The sequence below is a fragment of the Nomascus leucogenys genome, chromosome 14 (genome assembly GCF_006542625.1).
Source record: "Nomascus leucogenys isolate Asia chromosome 14, Asia_NLE_v1, whole genome shotgun sequence".
Taxonomy (NCBI): Eukaryota; Metazoa; Chordata; class Mammalia; order Primates; family Hylobatidae; genus Nomascus; species Nomascus leucogenys.
This window is the reverse complement of record NC_044394.1, coordinates 47,829,728-47,852,987: the sequence shown is the minus strand read 5'-3', so window position 1 is coordinate 47,852,987 and position 23,260 is coordinate 47,829,728. Positions and strand designations below refer to the sequence as shown.

Sequence of the window (23,260 nt, the reverse complement as noted above, 5' to 3'; positions counted from 1 at the left end):
CAAGCCTTGTACTCAGTATCCACAGCAGCTTTCTCTCTAATGGCCAGACATTGGAAACAACTCAAATGTCCCATCAGTGTGTGGATTGAAAAACTGCAGTATAGTCATCAAATAGAAGTGAACTATTAATGCATAAACAAAGTGGTAGACCTCAGAATAACTGCACTGAGCAAAAGAAGCCAGACACAAGAGTATATATTGTATTATTCCATTTAGATAAAACTCCAGAAAATATGAGCTAGTCTGAGGTGGTGGAGAGCAGATCAGTAGTTGCCTAGAAATAGGAGGGGACAGAGAAGGATGGATTGCACAAGACATGAGGAAGCTTTTGGGGATAATGGATGTATTTAATATCTTAATTACAGTGATGGTTTTATGCCCGAACACATACATCAGGATTCATCAGGTTGTATACTTTAAATATGTATTATTTATTTTACATAAATGATAACTCAGTAAAGCTGTTTAAAAAAAATAAGCTTAGGCATAAGCCACAGAAATATTTTTGCTACCAGTAGAAACCACATATTTTCACATTCCATTAGAGTTGTTTTGTATATATCTCAAAATAATATTTTTACTCTTCACCATTTCACAATTATGGTAGTTATTTGATCCACTGCTGGATCTTGTTATAAATGTATGGATAAAGAAGCACTTTGTGTTACTATAAGAAATACAAAATTTATGTTTCCAAAACTTGGTAATTTTTGTAAATGATTCCCTTTGGAAAAAAGAAAAATAAGTATCCCGTTACTTTCTAAAATCTAGTCTCTGGAACAACTATTATACTTTCATTGTTTCTAAGTTAAATTTTCAAAGTTACCTTCTTTTAATTAAAAATGCAACTATTGCTTACACATACAGAGCACTGAATTTAGTGATATTATACATATCCTATGTTTATATCTTTAAATGTTTTTAAATTTTTTGTGATAAACAGTTAGGATGTCAGAATTATTTCTGTGTAATAGCAAATCACCTGCTTTGAGAATATGACTTTGAACGTAGCCATCATGTGCTCTTTTTCCCCAGGTTGTAGAAATGTACTCTAGTGGAGGAGACCTTCACCTAGAACTCCCAACGGGTCAACAAGGAGGTACCAGAAAACTGTGGGTGAGTTGTAACCCAGTTTTCTCTCGTGTGTGCTCCCATGAAACTGATTATTCTTAAATTAGAAAATAGGCTTAACAAATATAGATGACTTCTCTTTAATCATTGTCTTAATGTTAATTTATGTCAAGTATATATGAAAATTAGAGGAGGAAAGAATATAACTAGTAATTTTTGGAAAGGGCAGTGAATAAAATTGGTGGGAGTTCTACCCCACTACATGGAAAGAAAGTAACTTCAGCTATTCTTTCTCAGAATTATATGGGTAAAGTTGTCTCTGAGTCTGATAATTTATGATGTGCTTTACACATAAAAAATGTAAATGATTAAAAAAATGTAGGAAGGATTCATTATGTTTTTGTTTTGTTTTTGAAGGTAAGTAATTGAATGTTCAGATTCACCATTGGTAAAGGAGATGGCATTTGCAGAGAGAACCTAGTTAAGTGCCTGCGATGACTTAGAAAAATTTTAATTCTTGAAGGTGATCTATGTTCACCGTCAATATTGTTGAATATTTAACAGTATTAACCAGATTAAAGAATATGTAAAAGAACCTTATTTGTAAAGGTTCTTGCCATTTGAGAGTTTTAAAAATGTTTACCATGCTTTAATCCAAGACGGAGAAGGCAATTGTGGTCAATTCAGTTCCATACCCAGCTCACTCAGATCACTGCTCATCTGTAATGGAGGAACACAAATTTTACAACTAGGAATAAGATTTGAGGACCAGAGTTTCTTTATTAACTGCTGTTACACACACAGCCTCTTGATTCTGTCTTCTGACCAGTCTTGACCACAGAAGAGATGTGGAGATTACGTTTTTAGAATGTTAATATGAACATCTAGAAACAAATTTATCAGCCAGTAATTTGGTTAATTCCCAGAATATAGAAACACACTAGCAAAAAGAAATATGCAACGGACAGTTCATTTATATCCTTTCATAAAAATGTTTCACGTTGAAATTACGGTGTTTGAGGGAAAAATCATCTGTAAAACAATGCTTCAGAGGATTAAATTCAGCCTATTAAATCTGTATATATTATTCTGGACAGAACTAAGAACTTCCTGTGAAACATAATTGGTATCTAATAAATAAACGTAAGAGAATTCAGATTTTTAAATAGTCAAGAATGATAATGATAACAGAGAATAGCATAATGTTTTTATAGTCCTAGTGGCTGCAAAAAAAGATACAGTAGTTCTTATTCCTACAAACCTAGACTGAGAAAAAAGCCAATGGGCTGTGACCTCACCTCCAGCCTATTTCGGTGTATATGAGTAAACCCCAGAGACCAAGTCAACTCCCTAGAGTTGGGGAGTGGATGGTCCATCCCTCCAATCCTAGGAGGGTTCCAGTCACCTGTTTTCTACTTTGGGACTGAAAAAGAGAGTAGGGATAAGTGAAGGCCACTAAGCTGTGGAACACAGGAATCTCCTAAAATATGCTGAAAGGTTTGTGCAGAGAAGAAATTCCAGCAGTCCCAGGGAGCCATATTGTTCTAAAACCAGGAAAGAGATTACTCCTGAAAATTTTTTTTCCAGTAAGTCTTCCTTTTAGTATATAAATGTTCTCTCATTACGGGACTGAAAATGTACGCTGTCTTACATGAATGCAGTTGGTAAACTGTGGGTTTACTTGAGAAGCTTTGCATTGTTAGGTTTTCCATGAAAGAGCCGTGTAAGCCCTGCTGGTTATCATTTATGGAGGTTCTTGTGGACCTCTAGAAAAGTATTTTCCTCTGATGGTGACATTTCTGTTGGTTAAATTTCAAGACTGAGTTATATACCCAAACACCAACTAGCATGTTAAAAAATAACTGATTTCGTAGATTAGTTTTACCTTTTAATGGTGATTTTGTAACTGACAATTTGTTTTCAGATCATTTAACTTCTTTTACTTTACCTACCTTACATTTCATATTTCATTAATTCTAAACAGCACATTTTTCACATTTTAAAGTTCTCCAGAAATGGAGTTTGTGTTACCTATTGGTTGAATTAGCAATGCATTTTTTATTAATAGGTATATAAAATACTCGTCTTTCAGTCAGTGTCATCCAGTTCAATAAAATATGGTGGTTTTGCTACATTACAAAAGCTGTGCTACATTATGGTCTGTTAACTTGTCAGGAAATTCCTCCTTATGAAACCAAGGGAGTGATGAGAGCCAGTTTTTCATCTAGAGAAGCAGATAATCACACAGCCTTCATAAGAATAAAGACTAATGCTTCAGACAGCACAGAGTTTATCATTCTTCCTGTTGAGGTTGAAGTTACAACAGGTTAGTGGAAAACTGATGAAATCAAAAGTTGTTTTGTTTTCAGTATAGCTTGCTCTGGCAAAGTGAACAATAATTGTTGACTTTTCTTTTTTCCAAGCTCCTGGAATTTATTCCTCAACTGAAATGTTAGATTTTGGTACACTAAGAACACAAGGTAAAAAAAAAATCTTTTAAAAGAGTCTTTATAGAGTTTTTTTTTTTAAATCCCTGTATTCAGTGCTGAATGGCTCTACTATGTAATTCAGCTTTAAACATTATTTCTCAGTGGGTTGCATGATCTTGTACAAATCCCCTTTTCAGACTCAGCGCCTTTACAGGTTTATACCCCATTCCGCTGAGGGGTGGGTGGCATTGCTTAACAGGTTGGAAAACAAGGCCATGGGATAATTTAAGTCATCTAAATGGAAGATTGAGGCAGAAAGTAGTTTTCTAGTTTCTTAATCCAGTTGCTCGTCGATTCAGTTATGCTGAATCTTGATTTTTACTTCTGGATTTTGTTTAGATATGAGTTATTAAATTACATTTTGACAAAATGTTAAAAGTTTGTTGCAGCTGTTCAGAAAACATAATTCTAAAATTAAAAACAACTAAGTAAAGGTTTTTACTAAGGAAAAACTAAGAGCACTTGTAATTTGGGATGTATATGGACTATATATAATATATAGTTAAGATTGAAGACCACGTGTTTAAAAATTAGATTTGCTTTTAATATATTTTTACATTGTAAATTATTAATTTGCTTCATTATGTTTTGCTGGAAAGCTAAAAGATTAATAATGTCTGAGTTCACAAAATAATATTTGGGGGGCTGGGCATAATGGCTCATGCCTATAATCCCAGCACTTTGGGAGGTGGAGGCAGGCAGGGCACTTGAGGCCAGGAGTTCAAGACCAGCCTGGCCAACATGACGAGACCCCATCTATACTAAAAAAAATACAAAAGTCTGCTGGGCATGGTGGTACATGCCTGTAATCCCAGCTAGTCAGGAGGCTGAGGTGGGAGGATCACTTGAACCCAGGAGGCTGAGGTTGCAGTGAGCCAAGAATGCCCCACTGTACTCCAGCCTGGGTGACAGAGCAAGATTCTGTCTCATTAAAAAAAAAAAAAAAAAAAAAAAGTATATATTTTGGGGTTTTCAAAAATCTGGTTTAAGAGGGAACAGTTCTAATAATACACAGTGTCCTTATGAGTAAAGCAATTACCACCTAATGTTTCTTTTTATTAATGTTATTGTCATTGTATTTCACAAATTGATAGCTTCAATTTGATATCTTATAAGGTAAAGATTCTAACTTGGCTGAAAAGCACACCTTTTTAAGAAATATTTCTTTTCCTCAATTTTAACAGATCTACCAAAAGTTTTAAACCTTCATTTACTAAATTCAGGAACAAAAGATGTACCAATAACAGTAAGTTTTTACTTCTTTTTTTTTCCTAATTTATATATTCTTTGTTTTTAAATGTATGACAAAGTTAAAAATAATTAAACCCTTACTCTAAAATAATTCTATTTTATGATGACCTGGTGACACTTTGGTTCTAAGTGTGGTGTGAGAAACCTGTTCTGCCCCAGCCACCCAGATTTTAAGGATGAAAGGGAAATAGGCAATCTTTTCAAAGTAAGTTTGAACCAAAGTTCATGAGTTTTTTATACAGGCACAGTCATATAAAAGGCCTGTTCTGATAAATCCTGAAATCTGTGGGCCATGTGGAAAGAAAAACAGGTTGTAAGGATTTCATCAGATTTGGTTGTGGAGTTAAGGTATGGGCAGGAAAGAGGAAAAAGAGTCAGATGAATTGGGAAGAAAATAAGCAAAAAAAAAATGTTGTAGGTAGTGGTAAAGTGCTCTTAACACTTGTCACAGGCTCCCTAACTAGCAGTTATTGAGTTACCTTAGACAGCACATTATAAACTAAGGCCCTCTCTGCCTCACACATACATACAGAGTAAGTAACTTTTAGGCCATATGGGATTGAGGTGCCGTTAGATAGTTTTAGGAAGAAAAGGGATATCTAAGTTTTGCCTCGGCCCACGATGTCTCTCCCTGATGAGGTCCCCAAGATATATACATATGTAATCATTATAAAGGAAAATAGAACATTTTTATTATAATTTGTGCTGATGCCAGAAACTTAACTTCAGTGAACTGACAAAATGAGATATAGATCATGTGGGCTTGAGATTTAAGGGACCTTTGTCCATCGATGGCCATACCCAGATTTTATCACCAGCTGGTGGAGTAGACCAAAGAGAGAAGAATATACAAACCCCAGCGAGGAAGCAAGAGATGGCCTTCCCAGGTAACCACATTCTGATGCGCAGTGACCTTCCTCACTAGTGGGACCGGGATGCAGGCAGTGTCCTCATATCTGACCTAGCATTTCTCCTAATGTGATTTGGGGATTTGATGGGAAAGTGCCTTTACTTAGCCCAAGCAAACCAGCCTAACTTTTTACATACAATAAATGGACTGAAACAAGTATCTTTTTCAATAAACATGTTACAGAAAAATGAAATTGGCAATTAACCCTAAGAATGTGAATGAAGAACTAGTGTTCAGTTCACTTATGACATGGAATTAAATAGGCCCATGTTTGTCCTTTTTCTTATTTACTAAGGAGTTTTAGGATATATTGTAAGTGAACATTTTTGCTCTTACTGGGTCAGGCACTATGCTAGTACTGTTATGTAATAAATGTATTACTTAATACCTATATGGTGCAGTGGTCCTAGTTTTCTAAATAGGAAAACTGAGTTAGAGCTGCCTTTTTTTTTTTTTGGAAGTGACTTACACAACTATAAAAAAATGCAAAAATAGGCCAGGCGTGGTGGCCTCACGCCTGTAATCCCAGCACTTTGGGAGGCTGAGGCGGGTGGATCACTTGAAGTCAGGAGTTCAAGACCAGCCTGGCCAACATGGCGAAACCCTGTCTCTACTAAAAATACAAAAATTAGCTGGGCATGGTGGCACGTGCCTGTAGTGCCAGCTACTCATGCTGAAGCAGGAGAATTGCCTGAACCTCAGAGGTGGAGGCTGCAGTGAGCCAAGATCACGCCGCTGTACTTCCAGCCTGGGCAACAGACTGAGACTGTCTCAAAAAAAAAAAAAGGTATATGAAGCATAAAAGTATATTATACAGTGCCACTTAGCAATCACATCTTTATGAATATATCATTTTAATTGCATAGTCAATATTTCTGTTAAAAGCCTATATATCTATTAATATAATACATCTGTACCTACCTATGTGTGTATCTTTTATAATATCCAAAGCCCAAACTCTGCCAGTGTTTTGGTAGTTATCTCTTATTTCCGCCTTCATTCACCCATTCAATAAATATTTAATGAACATCAACTATATGCCAGCTGCTATGCTGACTGAGAATACAGCAGTGAATCAGACCACTGGGGTTCCCTACCACATCGAGCTCACTGTTAATCAGGGCTCTCTGAAACTCTGGGAGATATTTAGATTTTATTCTAAGTGTAATGGGAAATTATTACAGGATTTTAAACAAGAGAGTGACATCATCTGATTTATGTGTTGTAAAAGGTCACTGTAGCTACTTTGTGGAGAGTGAACTTAACAGACATGGAAGGGCAGAAAGCAAAGGAGACCACTTGGGATCTGATTTAGCAATCAGCCTGAGAAATGATGGTGGCTTAGACTTCCCACCTTATCAGCTATGGGGCAAGCCCACCTACCATGGAAACTGAGTTTTCAGAGCTCTTCTTAAGGTTTTCCTTGTGTGTTTCAGCATTTTCTGCATAATTCACCAGGCTTAGAGACTGATAGATATTTAGAAGTGTTCTTGTCTCCTTCTATTTCACAAACATAGAATTTTCAGGATATGCTAAGCAGTGTTAGAAGCTGGAGATTTTTTTTTCTTAATTCCCCTTCAGGGAATTCATTCTCTTTCTAAATATAGGATTACTAAAGCAAGCAATCCCAAATATAAGTTCCTCACCTGCTAACAGACAGGATGCCCAGGTCCAAACTCTCCTAATATGTCTATAATGCAACTTTGAGAAAATGGCTTTCCTCAGCATTTACAAAACATTAGTGCTATATAAATGATGGAGTAAGTTTGTCTGAGATGCCTTCAGAGGAATGTTTGCATGAGGTTTCCCTTGGTAATTGACAAATTGGAATCATAGTATCAGCTTAACATGTGCTTTAGTGAATTTGTACACAAATTATTAGAAATACAATGTTAAATGCTGAAAGGTTATTTTCCTTATTTGCTCAAGTGCTTTTATAAGCAGTTTTAGAATGTTCCGGACCCTTGAATTTTACTTGAGGGTTACTGAGCATTAGTTGGGTCTGAATGTTGTGAGAAAAGCCTAGAACTATATTTAGAACATATGCAAGCTTGTGAGCTGCCTTTCCTGGGAAACTTGCAATAGTTTTATACTTCTTGATTATCTTTGAGTTAGCAATAGTCACTAATATAAAAAAGGTTGTATAAATATGCTTACTACAAGGTGATGATTGTGTATTAGTTCTCATTTAAAGCCACCAGAATGGGCCAGCTACTTTAAGTGTTTTGTCTTGGGTTTGTTTGTTTGCTTTTTGTTTCCCTAGAAAATGGGTTTTAACAATTTGGGTTTGTTTGTTTTTACTGATAATGAGTGAAGAATTCAGACCATTTGTATAAAACATGAGTTTTCAGTTGAATATTTCTTTGTTATTACTGCAACGTATTTTAAGGTAGCAATACTAATGGAAAGTTTTTATCTGGTAAGGAAAATCTTAAAGTGGTGTGTTTCATATGAAAAAAATTTCATCAACTATTTTAAGTTCTTACTACTTACAGTGACTATATTTTAACAAACATCCTTACTTAGCTATTTCTGGCTTGGTGTTGTACAGGCTGGTAACACTCAAAAAATGTTGTGCTTGTTGTTGATGAACTCCCACTTCTAGCCTTTAAGCATATTGAAAAATGGTCAGGCCTTCATTGTGTGTCCAGAGTTGGTTCCTTCTGGTGGGTTCTTGGTCTCGCTGACTTCAAGAATGAAGCCACGGACCTTCGTGGTGAGTGTTACAGCTCTTAAAGGTGGTGTGGACCCAAAGAGTGAGCAGCAGCAAGATTTATTAAGAGTGAAAGAACAAAGCTTCCACAGCATGGAAAGGGACCTGAGTGGGTTGCCTCTGCTGGCTTGGGTGGCCAGCTTTTATTCCCTTATTTGGCCCTGCCCATGTCCTGCTGATTGTTCCATTTTACAGAGTGCTGATTGGTCCATTTTACAGAGTGCCAATTGGTGCGTTTACAATCCTTTAGCTAGACACAGAGTGCTGACTGGTGCATTTTTACAGAATGCTGATTAGTGCATATACAATCCTTTAGCTAGACACAGAATGCTGATTGGTGCATTTTTACCAAGTGCTGATTGGTGCATTTACAATCCTTTAGCTAGATACAGAGCACTGATTGGTGCATTTTTACAGATTGCTGATTGGTGCATTTACAATCCTTCAGCTAGACACAGAGCACTGATTGGTGTGTTTACAGTCCTCTAGCTAGACAGAAAAGTTCTCCAAGTCCCCACTCGACCCAGGAAGTCTAGCTGGCGCTGGCTTCACCTCTCAATCCCCTCTAAATAGGATACCCCAGCTGCTGTTGGGAATTGGGCGATGACCATTCTAGCTACTTCCTACTGGATAGGGGCAAAGAAGGGACCCTGCAGTGGTAGTGTCCTCCAGAGGGGAACTCTCTAGGCCAGTCAAGGGGCCAGTGGGTCAATCCAGGGGTCCTCGGTAGAAGTTGTTAGTTGAGCTTATTTGGGGTTCCATTTGTAAGACCATCTGTAGCTTGATGGCCTCGATCCTAGAGGAAACAAATTTGTCAAGGAGATTAAAAATACAGGCCCAAAGGCGAGTAATAGCAAGATGGCTGTCACAGGACCTAGAAAGGGAAGAAGCCATGTCGCCCAACTCTAGAGGTTGGTATAAGAGTTTGAAAGGCGTTGAAAGAGTTTGAAAGGCGTTGTCTGATTTCAGAAGCCTTTTCCTGTAAACGCTGTACTATCCCTGACTGGTTAGTGTAAAAAAAACACTCTTCTCCTAAGAAGGTGCAAAGTCCTCCTTTCTCAGCAGTGAAGAGGTCTAGGCCTCAGCGGTTTTGGAGAGTCACTGCTGCCAAAGAGTCTATTTGGGATTGTAGAGTAAGGATAGATTTCATTATTTCTTGCAAACTGTCTGAGAAATCCTTTGACAGTTTGTGGTAGTAGGCTAATGATGTAGACAAACCTCCTATTCTGGTTTCTGTAGCAGTGGCCATCTCTAACCCTATAAGTAGGGGGATTAGTTGTGTGGCCCTGTGCTGAGACACTTTAGCTTTGAGGGGCACTGATAGGGTCTGATTTCTGTAAGATCAGAAGTTAGGATAATACATGTTACACTGTTAACTTTTAGCAAACTTTACTTTTGTTGAAAACCTTAAGTTTGGGATTTTTTTTTTTTTTTTTTTTGCTTATCACTTACTGAATACCCATTGTGTCTTTTTCCCTTAATCACTTGGGAGGAACCGTCTATCGTCCTGTCCTGAAGGGAGTTCCTCCTAGGTCTGGTCGGAACTTTGTATAGTAATTAGTTAAGATTTAGATCACCTGTTAGGAAACCTGCTGGGTTAAGGATTTTTGATAGGAAGAGTACTGGTTGTCAGTGGCCTCAGTGCTTTCGGGCTATGTCCTTGTTTACACGGACAGCAAGGTGGTATTAGAGTGTTATAGGGTTACAGAGAAGACCTTCAGTTATCAATTATAGGTTTTAAATTTACCCTGGCTTTTAAAGGAATAGGGTACACTTTTTTCTTTACTACTTCCGTTTCATTTTCTCTTTGACTTCTTTTTCGTCTCTCTCTTTTTCTCTTTCTGACTCCCTCTTTGTCTCTTCCCCTCTCTCTCTCTCTCTCTTTTCTCTCTGACTCCCTCTGTGTCTCTCTCTTCTTCTCTGTCTCTCTGACTTTCTGTCTCTTTCTCTCTTTCCTTTCTGCTGGTCTTTCCCTGCCTCTGCCAGCTGCTTATGCTGTTGTTCTCCCTTCTCCTTCCCCTTTTGATGGCTTCGGTGGTGTAAGACTGCCACCTCTTTGGGTTTTTGTACTGCATGCAAAAACTCCATAATTTCCTTGTGGTATTTAATGGGAGTTCTCCCAGAGGTTAGGAACTCCCTTTCTTTCCGTATTGCAGAATGGGCATGTAGGATTAGATAAGCATACTTGCTAGCTGTATACACACATTTATTCTTTTTCCCTTTCCCAGTTTTGAGGCTCAGGTAAGTGCCGCTAGTTCTGCTAACTGGGTGCTGCTCCCTGGGAGAAGAGGCTTACTTTCAAGTATGGTTGCATCACTAACTATGGCATAACCTGCCCTTCATATCCCATTTTCCACAAAATAACTTTCATCAGTATATAGGTTAAGTTCAGGATTAGTTAAGAGGACTTCTAAGAGATCATCTCAGGTGGCATAAATCTGGACTATAATTTGTTGGCAGTCATGCTCAATTGGTTCCCCATCCTCTGGGAGAAAAGTGGCAGGGCTGAGGGCCACATACGTACGTATTTGAAGCACCGGTCGCTCAAGAAGTAGCACCTGCTATCTAAGTAGGCGGTTGTCTGATAGCCATAAACTTCCTTTGGCACCTAGTATGCCATTTACATCATGAGTAGTCCAGACAGTGAGATCCTTTCCTTGTATTATTTTGATAGCCTCTGACACTAAGATGGCCACTGCTGCAACTACCCTTAAACAGTGAGGCCAGCCTTTTGCTGCTACATCAATTTTCTTACTTACGTATGCCGCTGGTTGTGGGTTTGTCCCACGAGTCTGAGTAAGGACTCTAAGAGCTATCCCTGCTCTCTCTGTGACGTACAAAGAGAAGTGTTGTCCTGTGAGAAGGCTTAAAGCTGGAGCTTGTACTAGGGCCTGCTTTAAGGTTTTGAAGGCTGTTTCTGCCTGTGGTTCCCATTCTACTAGATGAGTATTTGCCCTCTGGGTCTCCTTGATTAGAGTATAGAGTGGTCTGGCCATCTCACTGTATCCGGGGATCCATAGTCAACAAAAGCTGGTGATTCCAAGGAACCCCTGTAACTGTTTTAACGTCTTAGGGTGAGGATAAGCCAGTATAGGCTGTATTCGTTCCTTGCTGAGGGCCCTGGTCCCTCTGGCTAAGATTAGGCCTAGATATTTGACCTGCTGTAAGCAAAGCTGGGCCTTCGACCTAGACACCTTGTACCCTTGATTAGCTAGAAAGTTCAAGAGATCTAGAGTAGCCTGCTGGCATGAGGCTTCCGAACTGGTAGCCAAAAGTAAGTCATCCACATACTGAAGGACCAGAGTGCCTGGACTTGAGAAGTGGCCTAGCTCATGGGCCAGTGCCTGACCAAACAGATGAGGGCTGTCCCTAAACCCTTGGCGCAAGACCATCCACATAAGTTGGGACATGTGGTCTGTGGGATCCTCAAAGACAAACTGGGAGTCAGAGTGCAGGGAATACAGAAGAAGACATCCTTGAGGTCCAGAACAGTGAACCATTCTGCTTTCTCTGGTATTTGAGAGAGCAGGTTATAGGGGTTGGGTACAACTGGATATAGAGGAATTACTGCCTCATTGATGAGTCTAAGATCTTGCACTAGTCTCCACTGACCATTCGGTTTTTGTACTCCTAGAATTGGGGTGTTGCAGGGACTGCTGCATTTCCTTACTAAGCCTTGAGCTTTTAAATGTTTAACAATATCCTGTAATCCTTTATGAGCTTCAGGCCTTAAGGGATATTGCCTTTGATAAGGAAAAGTGGTGGAGTCTTTTAGCCTGATTTGGACTGGGTGGGCATTTTTTGCCCTTCCAAATTGTCCTTCCAATGCCAAGACTTGAGGGTTGATTCCCTCCTCAGGGGACAACAAATGGGTAACTTGTTCTTCATATTCGTGTAGATAGTAGCTCCAGCTTTGGCTAATATATCTCTCCCTAATAAGGGTGTGGGACTTTCAGGCATAAGGAGAAAGGCATGTGAAAAGAACAAAGTCTCCCAATTACAACTGAGGAGGTGGGAGAAATACCTGGTTACAGGCTGTCCCAGGATTCCTCGGATGGTAACGGACCTTGAGGACTGTCGTCCAGGACAGGAGATTAACACTGAGAAGGCTGCACCAGTGTCCAGGAGGAAGTCAATTTCCTGGCCTTCAATGGTTAAACGTACCCAGGGCTCAGTGAGGGTGATGACATGAGCTGGCGCTTGCCCCAGGCACCCTCACTCCTGCTGTTGGGTCATCTGGTTGGGGGCTTCTGGCCCAGAAAACCTTTGCCCTCTGGGGCAGTGTGCCTTCCAGTGATTGCCTCGGCATAGTGGACATGGGTGAGGGGATGGCTTATTTTTTGTTGGACAATCTTTTTTAAAATGTCCTTGTAAGCCACATTGATAACAAGCCCTACGAGGTGATTAGCCTGCTCCATTTTCTTTCCTCTCTTAACCACCAAGGTTTGTTTGAGGGCCATGACTAAGGCTGTGGCCTTTCTCTGATCTCACTTTTCCTTTTGGGCCTGTTCCTCTTGGTCCCTATTATAGAACACTGAGGTTGCCAGGTTTAATAATGCCTCCAGATTTTGTTCAGGGCCCAGGGCTTGCTTTTGGAGCGTCCTCCTGTTATCTGCGGCTGATTGGGTAATAAACTCATCTTTTAGGATCAATTGACCCTCAAGGGAGTTGGGTGACAGGAGAGTATATTTCCTTAAGACCTCCCGTAGCCACTCGAGAAAGGCAGAAGGATTTTCTTCCTTTCCCTGAGTTGTGGTGGATATCATTGAATAACTCATGGGCTTTTTCCTAATTCTTCTTAGTCCTTCTAGAACACAGGTCAGCAGATGTTTACAACTCCAGTCCCCATGGTCTGAGTCTAGATCCCAGTGGGGATCCATACTGGGGATGGCTTGCTGACCAGTAGGGAATTTGTCCCTTTCTTCAGCTGTCATTCTATCATTTACTTGGCTAAGATACCAGGTACCTCCAAACTCTGGGGCTGCAGCTAAAGCCGCATTTTTTTTCATTAAAGGCCAGGGTTTGATCTAACAATAGCATGACATCTCTCCAAGTGAGATCAGAGGTTTGCCCTAGACCCTGTAGGACATCTGTATACCTATCAGGATCATCTGAAAGCTTCCCCAGGTCTGCCTTGATCTGCTTTAAATCAGAGAGGGAGAAGGGGACATGTACCCAGGTTGGGCCAAATTCCCCTCCCCCTACAGCTTGAAGGGGACATAACCGATAGACCGGGGAGTTTTGTGGTACTTTGGAGATTTCTTTGCTTGTTTCCTTCTGGGTGGGGGAGATTAGAGGAGGCTTATCATTAATAGGAAGGGGAACTATAGGGAGGCTAGGATATGGGGGTAAGCTGAGAGGTCCTCCTGTGGGATGTAAATTGCAAGCTTTGCGTAGTTGTGGATTCACCTTCAATGAAAAGAAAGCTTAGAGATAAGGGATTTCACTCTACTTGCCTTCCCTCTTACAGAAAAGGTCAAGCTGCAGGATAGGATTGTAATTTACACTTCCCTCAGGTGGCCATTTTCCCCATCAGAGAGAGAATATTGGGACCAGGCTGTAGCGCAGAAAAAAATGAGCCACCTCTTTTTCAGGGTTTGTGGGTCAAATTGGTCCCAGCGGCTTAGGATGCATTTCAAGGGTGAGCCTGATGATGCCTGAGTGTTTCCCATCTGAAAGACAAAACCGCCTGCGGTTTTGGTTTGTTTGTTTCCCCCCAGCCCAAGAACCCACAACAGTCCCTGGACCCTGCTGATCAGAATAGTTGCACTCACCAACGCAGCAGCAGAAACACTAGTTTTCTTCCTAGACCACAAGGAGGACCGAGGAAGGTTGGATTTAGTGGCCCTTACCAACATATTCTCGAAAACCTGCACCCTTGCCTGTCCTCCTACACCACAAAGAGGACCAAGAAAAATCGGATTTAGTGGCCCTTACTGACGCATTCTCGAAAACCTGTTAGAGTTCTAAGCATTCTCCTGTTAGTGTTGGGACTTTACCCCTGTCGTATAAAGATGTTATGCCCCAAAAATGAAGTGGAGGGCCATACCCTGAGCGAGGGAAGGGATCTGCAGGGTTGGAAGAATGACGCCTTTTATCCTCACTTCTCATCATATGAATAGGAAGGATATCGTTTCTGAGGCTCCCCATATCCTAGCTTCAGGACTAGCTTTTGTTAGGCCTGCTAGTCTGAGGAGGGATCCTAAAATTCCAGGTAGTCCCCCTGCCCCCGAAGGGGCTTTGGGCAAAAATTATGTCTTTGATTGGTGAGTCCAGGTGCCTAAAGGAGGGAATAGAGTCCTGGAGTTTATACTAGAAATCATTCTTATAGGAGAAACTAGAAAAGCAGAGACAGGGAGTGGTTTTTAGAAGCGGAACTATCCTCGGAGAAGAGAGGCAAGAGGAAGTTTGTCTGACAGGCATTAGGACCCAGGGGGCAAGGGTCAGGATAGACAGGATAGATGGGCAAGTCTCGCTTGGGCAACATAATTTTGAGAGTTCCGCTCATGGCCGCAGTCAGCCAGCTTTTTGTCAGGATCCCAGAGCTGAGTGGCTTTCCTCTTTGTCGACCCTCAGCTCAGCCCAGACGTACAGGAAAAGCGGAAGATGGTTCCAGGCAAACCAACGCTCCCAACTCCGAAGAGTCAGGGGTTTTTAGAGAGCCCTTTCCCAGAAATCCTGACACCTGTGTCTTTAGTCCAGTGGCTGCGCCAGTCGCTTTTAACTGGCCAACAGGTGTGCGGTATTTAGCCCCTGAATTCTAAGGAAAAATAGGACTGAATAGCAAGTGAAAGGGGTCCAGTGGTGCTCACTGCTTGGCGATAGTCCCTTCCTGGTCACCAAAATTTGTCCCATCTGGGTCACCAAAATGTGTCCGGAATGTATTCCTTCCAGTGGGTTCATGGTCTTGCTGACTTCAGGAGTGAAGCTGCAGACCTTCGTGGTGAGTGTTACAGCCCATAAAGGTAGTGCAGACCCAAAAAGTGAGCAGCAGCAAGATTTATTGTGAAGAGTGAAAGAACAAAGCTTCCACAGCATAGAAGGGGACCCCAGCGGGTTGCCTCTACTGGCTTGGGTGGCCAGCTTTTATTCCCTTTTTTGGCCTCACCCACGTCCTGCTGATTGGTCCATTTTACAGTGTTGATTGGTGCATTTTTACAGAATGCCAATTGGTGCATTTACAGTCCTTTAGCTAGACACAGAGCACTGATTGGTGCGTTTTTACAGAGTGCTGATTGGTGCATTTACAATCCTTTAGACACAGAGTGCTGATTGGTGCGTTTTTACAAAGTGCTGATTGGTGCATTTACAATCCTTTAGCTAGACACAGAGCACTGATTGGTGCATTTACAATCCTCTAGCTAGACAAAAAAGTTCTCCAAGTCCCCACTCAACCCAGGAAGTCCAGCTGACCTCACCTCTGAATTGTTGCTGGATCATATTCAGTAGAGCAAATGAGGAACTTCAGGAGCCATATCTGTGGAAGTCCTCTGCAAACTACAGAGCTTCATGTGATCACCTCTAACAAAGCTTGGCCTCAAGATAAAAGTTGCTCATTTATGGCGGAAAAAAAGCAAAAATTAACTGACTCAGAAAATGTTGTAGATGATGGGATCTCAGAAAACAACCCATCCCCTTGGCTGGGCTGCTTTTTTTTTTTTTTTTAAGAAGGAGTCTCACTCTGTTGCCTAGGCTGGAGTGCAGTGGCCCAAATCTCAGCTCACTACCACCTCCGCCTCCTGGGTTCAAGTAGTTATCTGCCTCAGCCTCCCAAGTAGCTAGGATTACAGACACCCACCACCACGCCCGGCTAATTTTTGTATTTTTAATAGAGACGAGGTTTCACCATCTTGTCCAGGCTGGTCTTGAACTCCTGACCTCATGATCCACGTGCCTTGGCCTCCCAACGTGCTGGGACTACAGGCGTGAGCCACCATTCCCAGCCAGGATTTTTTTTACGGGTGGGAAAAATGAGCCCCAGAGTAGATGGGCAGCTGACTCAAGCTCACATCTCTAGTTAAACATCCTTTTGTTGCATAAAGTGATGCCACTGGATTGTCACATATTTCTGTACTGATTTCGTCTCTTTGGAAAAAGTATTAGCATGGTAATATAGTGTAGTATAACCAAATGGAACTTTTCCCAGTTTGTCTTACAGTTTAAACTCTACTTTGTTTTATTATTTAAAATACACACACTCACCTTTCAGTGAATGAAGAAAATTGTATTTTAAATGTCGCTAATAACAGCAAGCTTATTGATAAGTAAAAGTATTATATGAACAAATCATTCCCAGCCCCAGCTAGAGATCCAAAAGCAATTGAGAAGGAGTTCTTGAAGAAGAAAAAGGGAGGAAGTTAAAAAGAGTTAAAACGCCAAGAGAGCCTGAGGCCCACAGAACCATCCTTAGGGCCTTCATTTCAGACCCTGTGAACGAACACTTGCTGACAGCCCAGGACTAACCCACCAATGGAAAGGGAGCTGCTCCAGCAGTATCTTTGATCATTATCATATAATCAGATCCGTACCCTGTGATCCCACACACAAGGCACAAGGATCATTCTCTCTCTCTCTATGCTCTTCTCAGGTGCTTATTGCGCCTTCAGGAGACTGCCTTTTGATGTTCCGTTGAGGCAGATTTCACCTTTATAAATGGGCGGAAAAGAGCAGGCAGGGATCCAGGGGGAAGAACATAGTGACTTGCTGGATCTGACTGTGCCCCTGTTAAGGGGCATGCCTTATAAGTCGCACAGAAAAGGACAGTGTTCTTTTCTCCAGGAAATGGCAGGCTTTGACAAGTCTGTAACGCCCTTCAAAATTCAACAAATACAACCCACGAGAGTTCAGACCAAGGTTCAGATTCAAAGTAATTATAAAGGAAGATGATTTTTTAATCAAGAGTTGTATACAGTACCATGATTTTGTGATACATGTTTGTGCAACAGGATAGGATGTCAGATGAAGGCCCTGCACCAACCCAGGGATTCTTGTTTCATTCCTACCTGTTGATGCCTAGCTATTGAAACATCAATATTGGAAATTTCATTAGTAAAACAGAGAAGGAGGTTGGAATCTTTTAAGTCTCTTCCAATTAGGAGCTTTGTGTCAGTGAGGAAATAAAAAATAACTGTACCTTAAAATGTATTTTTAAAAAGCATGCTCTCCAAGTACAAGGTTTTCCTGTTTGTTGTTATTTAAGCATTCTGACTTCAAGCTGAACATCCCTGTGGGCTGCCTCAGTGCTCAATCCCATAGCCAGCAGTATAGCCCTCTCCCTGGACAGCAGCACACCTCACTCGCAGAGCCATGTCTGGAGAGAAAGAGAAAATGCCATTAGAAATGAAGTCTGCAGAACTACCTTGGCACTGACACACCAGCCTCCAAGTTCATGTTTTTTCTTCACCATCATACGGTTCAGATATTTCCTCAGTATTGTGAATTTCTTTAAGAGGGATCCATAAGTCTTTTTCATGTCGCCTCCTCTGGTGTGTGAATTAGGCATTCATTTGGAAAAAAAGTACCTTTTTAAATGCTTCATGTACTCACACCAGATGTAATGGTTGGTCTTCAGATTCTTACACTTAACAAATCTGTCATGCTTGTTCTCCTCTGGTCATTTTCTTTTATAAAGATATTCTGATGAAATTAATTTGAAGTTTTTCCAGTGTGGCCTACTGCATTTAAAGGGACAACATAAGTTAAATTTTTCAAATTTAGAGTCCACTTTACTTTTCCAGTATACTTTCCAGTATAAATATAAGGTAACTGAACCATTAGACTGAAATAATACCATGTATGTATTTTTGTTCTCTTTGCAGAGTGTTCGACCTACACCACAAAATGATGCTATAACGGTACACTTTAAACCAATTACATTAAAAGCATCAGAAAGTAAATACACCAAGGTTGCGAGCATTAGTTTTGATGGCAAGTATTCACCTTTTTCTCTCTGATAGAGTGATGTTATTTTGATAAACTAGAAAGCATCTGTATTGACGTCTTAATATAGAAATCCAAACTGTTTTGCCATCAGAATTTATATTACTGCTTAGGTTGATATTTTTTCCCCCCCTGTAAACCATCGTGAACTCTTACTTGATTGATTCATGAGAGAAAATACCACAACTTTATAAAGCTAAATCAGTATTAGCAATAGAAAAACACTAGCAAATACATTAGGATTGAAATCATTTCCATTATCTGGGCTAGCCTTTTTACACATATTATGTATTGTAATTCATCTTAATTATGAAGTTACAATATATTTGAAGTTCAGAAGCATGTTTGAATTTGAGAGCAAAAACAAAAAGTATTCTTTGTAACATTTTCATATATTGCCTTTTATAGGCAAAGCAGATGGCCCTACTTAAGCTAAAATAATAGACTTTATGACAGAATTGTCCAATTAGCTATTACTTCTAACGTGTATAGTATACATTTTGATACTTGAAATGTTAACTCAAGCCAGACTATACCATTTTTATAGCATGTTTTTATTCAGTTTTGCCTACTTTAATTGAAACATTCATTGAATTTGCTGTCATAACATTTTTAAAATAATGACTTAATGGCTGCTTAACCATATAGATAATTAAATGAGAACTGAACCTCTGAACAGGGCTTTTTTCATAGGCATCATGCAAGTGAGTAGCTGCTATAGAGCTTAAACTTTGGCTTTATGATAAAGCCATCTCTGCTCAGAGTCCACGTGGTAAACCTCAGCTCCTCATCGGAGGAGAGTATTTGATCGATGAATGTAGGAGGACACTGGCACGCTTCACACAGTGTCTATGAGAGCATCTATGCCTGCTGCTCACTGTGGAGAGTTCTAGGGAGGGTCTGGAGCAGCTGCGGAGGTGGGGCTGACCTCAGGGTTCGTCCTGTGAGCTCAGTGAGGACTCCCAAGGAATAAAAATCACATAGGCAGCATACTTCATGATACAGTTGTCAAGAAATAGTATTATAGAAGGCATTAATGCCACAGTTATTTCTACATTTGTGGTAAAGTGTTCTCTACGCTACTGAGAGACCACATTCATGCCTGCCAGTGTCAGTATCACGAGGCGCACATTGTCTTCCCTTACAGAGGAGAAAGAGGCTAATTTTTGTATTTTTAGTAGAGACAGGGTTTCACCATGTTGGCCAGGCTGGTCTCGAACTCCTTACCTCAAGTGATCTGGCCGCCTCAGCCTGGCAAAGTGCTGGGATTACCGACGTGAGGCACTGCACCCAGCCAGGATGAGAGCATTTAGGACCCACCCTTCACAGATGTGCCGGAAAGTTCAATACGTGCTCTGCAAGGGTGAAGAGCTACTCTTCTCTAGCTCCTGTATTAGACACCCACTTAATGTTTCCCTTCTTGAGATAAATGTGATGTCATTAGTGTTGGTTCTTCTGAGATCGTAGGCTCTAAGATAATTGTTTCTTAAAGAAATATGTAAAATTAAATACAACAGCAAAGGGAAAGCATCTTTAAGAGCAAATGCTACATTTCTTAAAAGTAGGTTTTTAATATGTGAAAACCCCCCCACTATTCACCTCTCCCACCGCCACGCAAGATCCCCACACAAAATACCTCTGAGATTGCTGTGAAAACCAGTCAGGAAGTGTGTGTTATTTAACTTTTAATATTGTTAGAATGCACCATATATATATATATATATATATATATATATAAACTCTACAGTGTTCATTTATCAAGCATCTTTCTCATCAAAAGTCATTCTTCATGATTTTCAACAGAATTTTCTTGAGCTTTTTGACCACTTTATTTGCTATGTATGATATAATGTCATGAAATGCTTAAATGTGGCCCTTGTAATCAGTCTTACATCAGAACAAATAGTGAAAAATTGAAAGCATCCAGAGATGGCTAGCAAGCAGAGAAATAAGAGGCTGAATGGGAATTTTTAAAATGGAAAGTCTGTGTCTGCATATAGTCAAACACTAGATGTCATACCATTTCCTTGTTCTTTTTTTTCGTGAGGTTGGATGACACACATTTGCAGAACTCACATATGAATTCTTCACATAAATGGAAGTGTTCCTAAAGTACTCTAAGAGGATAAACATAAACAGCTTCTTTATTTGCTTTGAAAAGAACCATCTCATGGGTACCTAGATTGGACCCAACTGAATCAATTTCTGTAATTCCTTATTTATGTATTTATTTATTTTTAATTTTTATTTTTTTGAGTCAGTCTCGCTTTGTTGCCCAGGTTGGAGTGCAGTGGCGCAGTCTCGTCTCACTGCAGCCTCCACCTCCCAGGCTCAAGCGATTCTCCTGCCTCAGCCTCCCAACTAGCTGAGATTACAGGCATGTGCCACCACACCTGGCTAATTCTTGTATTTTTAGTATACACAGGGTTTCACCATGTTGGCCAGGTTGGTCTCGAACTCCTGACCTCAGGTGATCTGGCCGCCTCAGCCTGGCAAAGTGCTGGGATTACCGACATGAGGCACTGCACCCAGCCAGGATTATTCAAAACTGCTAGGAAATCTGAAGTTTTTACTTCATCTAAGATGAGGACAATATAATATGATGACAGGAGGGGATTTATCTCCTCTTATACCATGAGTTTTAGGGTTGGCTGATTTTTGAGAAGAGCTCTGAATTCTTGACTTTTCCTATACCATGCTACTTTATTGGTGATAGAGCAAGACTTTGGCCATACAAGAAATGTTATTTCTTTCTCAGTTCAAGTGTAAATCAGCAGGGCTAAGTGGGGGGGTAATTTTGCCTCCAAGGGGATATCTGGCAATGTCGAGAGGCATTTTGGTAGTCACAGCTGCAGGGATGCTACTGCCATCTGGCAAGTAGAGGTCCGGGATGCTGCTAGACATCCTACAGTACACAGAACAGCCCCTGCAACAAAGAATTAATCTGGCCTAAAATGTTAACAGTGCCAAGGATGAGAAATTCTGCTGTAAGTAAAGCCAAAGCCTGTGGCTACAGCAAAGCTGCTTAGGTATGGTGTTTTGCCTGCTGAACCATGCTCACCAGCTAATTCTTTATCTGCTTATCTTAAGAAAAATAAAACACTTTCCCCCTTTTGTATGAAAAACGTGATGTTTCATTTAAAATGTTATAAAAAGTGTTCTGTTGGCCAGTTTGGAAGCTCAACTTTTTTTTTTTTTTTTTTTTCAAGATTTTGTCAGTTTACATAAAGTCACTAATTCTCTTTGGTAGTAAAAGGTAACAGAGATTATTTTTTATGCTTCCTTTCAGCATCGAAGGCAAAAAAGCCATCTCAGTTTTCTGGGAAAATAACAGTTAAAGCAAAGGAAAAGAGTTACTCTAAACTTGAAATACCATATCAAGCAGAAGTTTTAGATGGGTGAGTTTCTTTTTAAAATAAATTTTATAACTTTTTACTTTTTTTTTATTATGCTTTAGGTTTTAGGGTACATGTGCACAATGTGCAGGTTTGTTACATATATCCATGTGCCATGTTGTTTTGCTGCACCCACTAACTCGTCATTTAGCATTAGGTATACCTCCTAATGCTGTCCCTCCCCCCTCCCCCCACCCCACAACAGTCCCCGGAGTGTGATGTTCCCCTTCCTGTGTCCATGAGTTCTCATTGTTCAATTCCCACCTATGAGTGAGAACATGTGGTGTTTGGTTTTTTGTCCTTGCGATAGTTTACTGAGAATGATGTTTTCCAGTTTCATCCATGTCCCTACAAAGGACATGAACTCATCATTTTTTATGGCTGCATAGTATTCCATGGTGTATATGTGCCACATTTTCTTAATCCAGTCTATCGTTGTTGGACATTTGGGTTGTTTCCAACTCTTTGCTATTGTGAATAGTGCCGCAATAAACATGTGTATAGCAGCACAATTTATAGTCCTTTGGGTATATACCCAGTAATGGGATGGCTGGGTCAAATGGTATTTCTAGTTCTAGATCCCTGAGGAATCGCCACACTGACTTCCACAATGGTTGAACTAGTTTACAGTCCCACCAACAGTGTCAAAGTGTTCCAATTTCTCCACATCCTCTCCAGCACGTGTTGTTTCCTGACTTTTTAATGATGGCCATTCTAACTGGTGTGAGGTGGTATCTCACTGTGGTTTTGATTTGCATTTCTCTGATGGCCAGTGAGTAAATTATATTTTCCTACTAAATGACCTGCAGAAATACTAGCCACGTTCACAGAAACTTGATGGAATTATTTTTTAAAAGAACAGCCCCAACTATAAAAGAGAAAACCTCCTATATTTTGTTTATATTTTACTTTCTTAGAAGAAAAGGGTTAAGTGGGATGGTAGGATTTGGGCATAAATGAAGACTTAATGATTCAAAAATCCAATTTTTTTTTTTTTTTTTTTTTTTGAGACAGAGTCTGGCTGTGTCGCCCAGGCTGGATCTAATATTATTTAAATCATTTGAACCATTTCCTTTCTGACATTTATTTGTAATATGTAAGTGATTATGGCCTGTTATTAAAGTATTTTGCCACTCGAAACAAAATTATTTATATTCCTTTATAAATTCATAAACACTTCTAGAATTACAACTTTTTATAAATGGGAAGTAACATGTTGTTCATTTTCTGTTATACTTTAACCGGTAGTAGTTTAATACTCAACTTGGCAAAGATTCATTTTAACAAAGCTCCTTGTAATTCAGTGATAAACATCATTTTTTTCAAAGTAAAGCTTTTTTTGTTGATATGTCTTTGATTCTAATTGTGTGATTCATATAATTCATCAGAGAATGGTTCTTTATATTAGATTTCAATATTTTGCAAGCTAAATTGTTTTAAATCATATAGTCAATCACTAAAATATTATAGTTCTAATTCTTTCATGCAATCC

The 23,260-nt window shown here is 40.0% G+C and overlaps 1 protein-coding gene across 3 annotated transcripts in view; it reads left to right on the top strand.

The window, feature by feature from the left end:
* The window catches only part of TMEM131 (transmembrane protein 131), a 249,944-nt gene that overhangs the window by 167,461 nt on the left and 59,223 nt on the right, over positions 1–23,260 (top strand). For all 3 annotated transcript variants that reach the window (XM_030827215.1, XM_030827214.1, XM_030827213.1), the window contains exons 8-13: positions 1,036–1,116; positions 3,247–3,397; positions 3,495–3,551; positions 4,745–4,806; positions 18,253–18,361; positions 21,663–21,771. In XM_030827215.1, the coding sequence (XP_030683075.1) occupies positions 1,036–1,116; positions 3,247–3,397; positions 3,495–3,551; positions 4,745–4,806; positions 18,253–18,361; positions 21,663–21,771 (569 nt within the window). The remainder of the gene's footprint in view (positions 1–1,035; positions 1,117–3,246; positions 3,398–3,494; positions 3,552–4,744; positions 4,807–18,252; positions 18,362–21,662; positions 21,772–23,260) is intronic.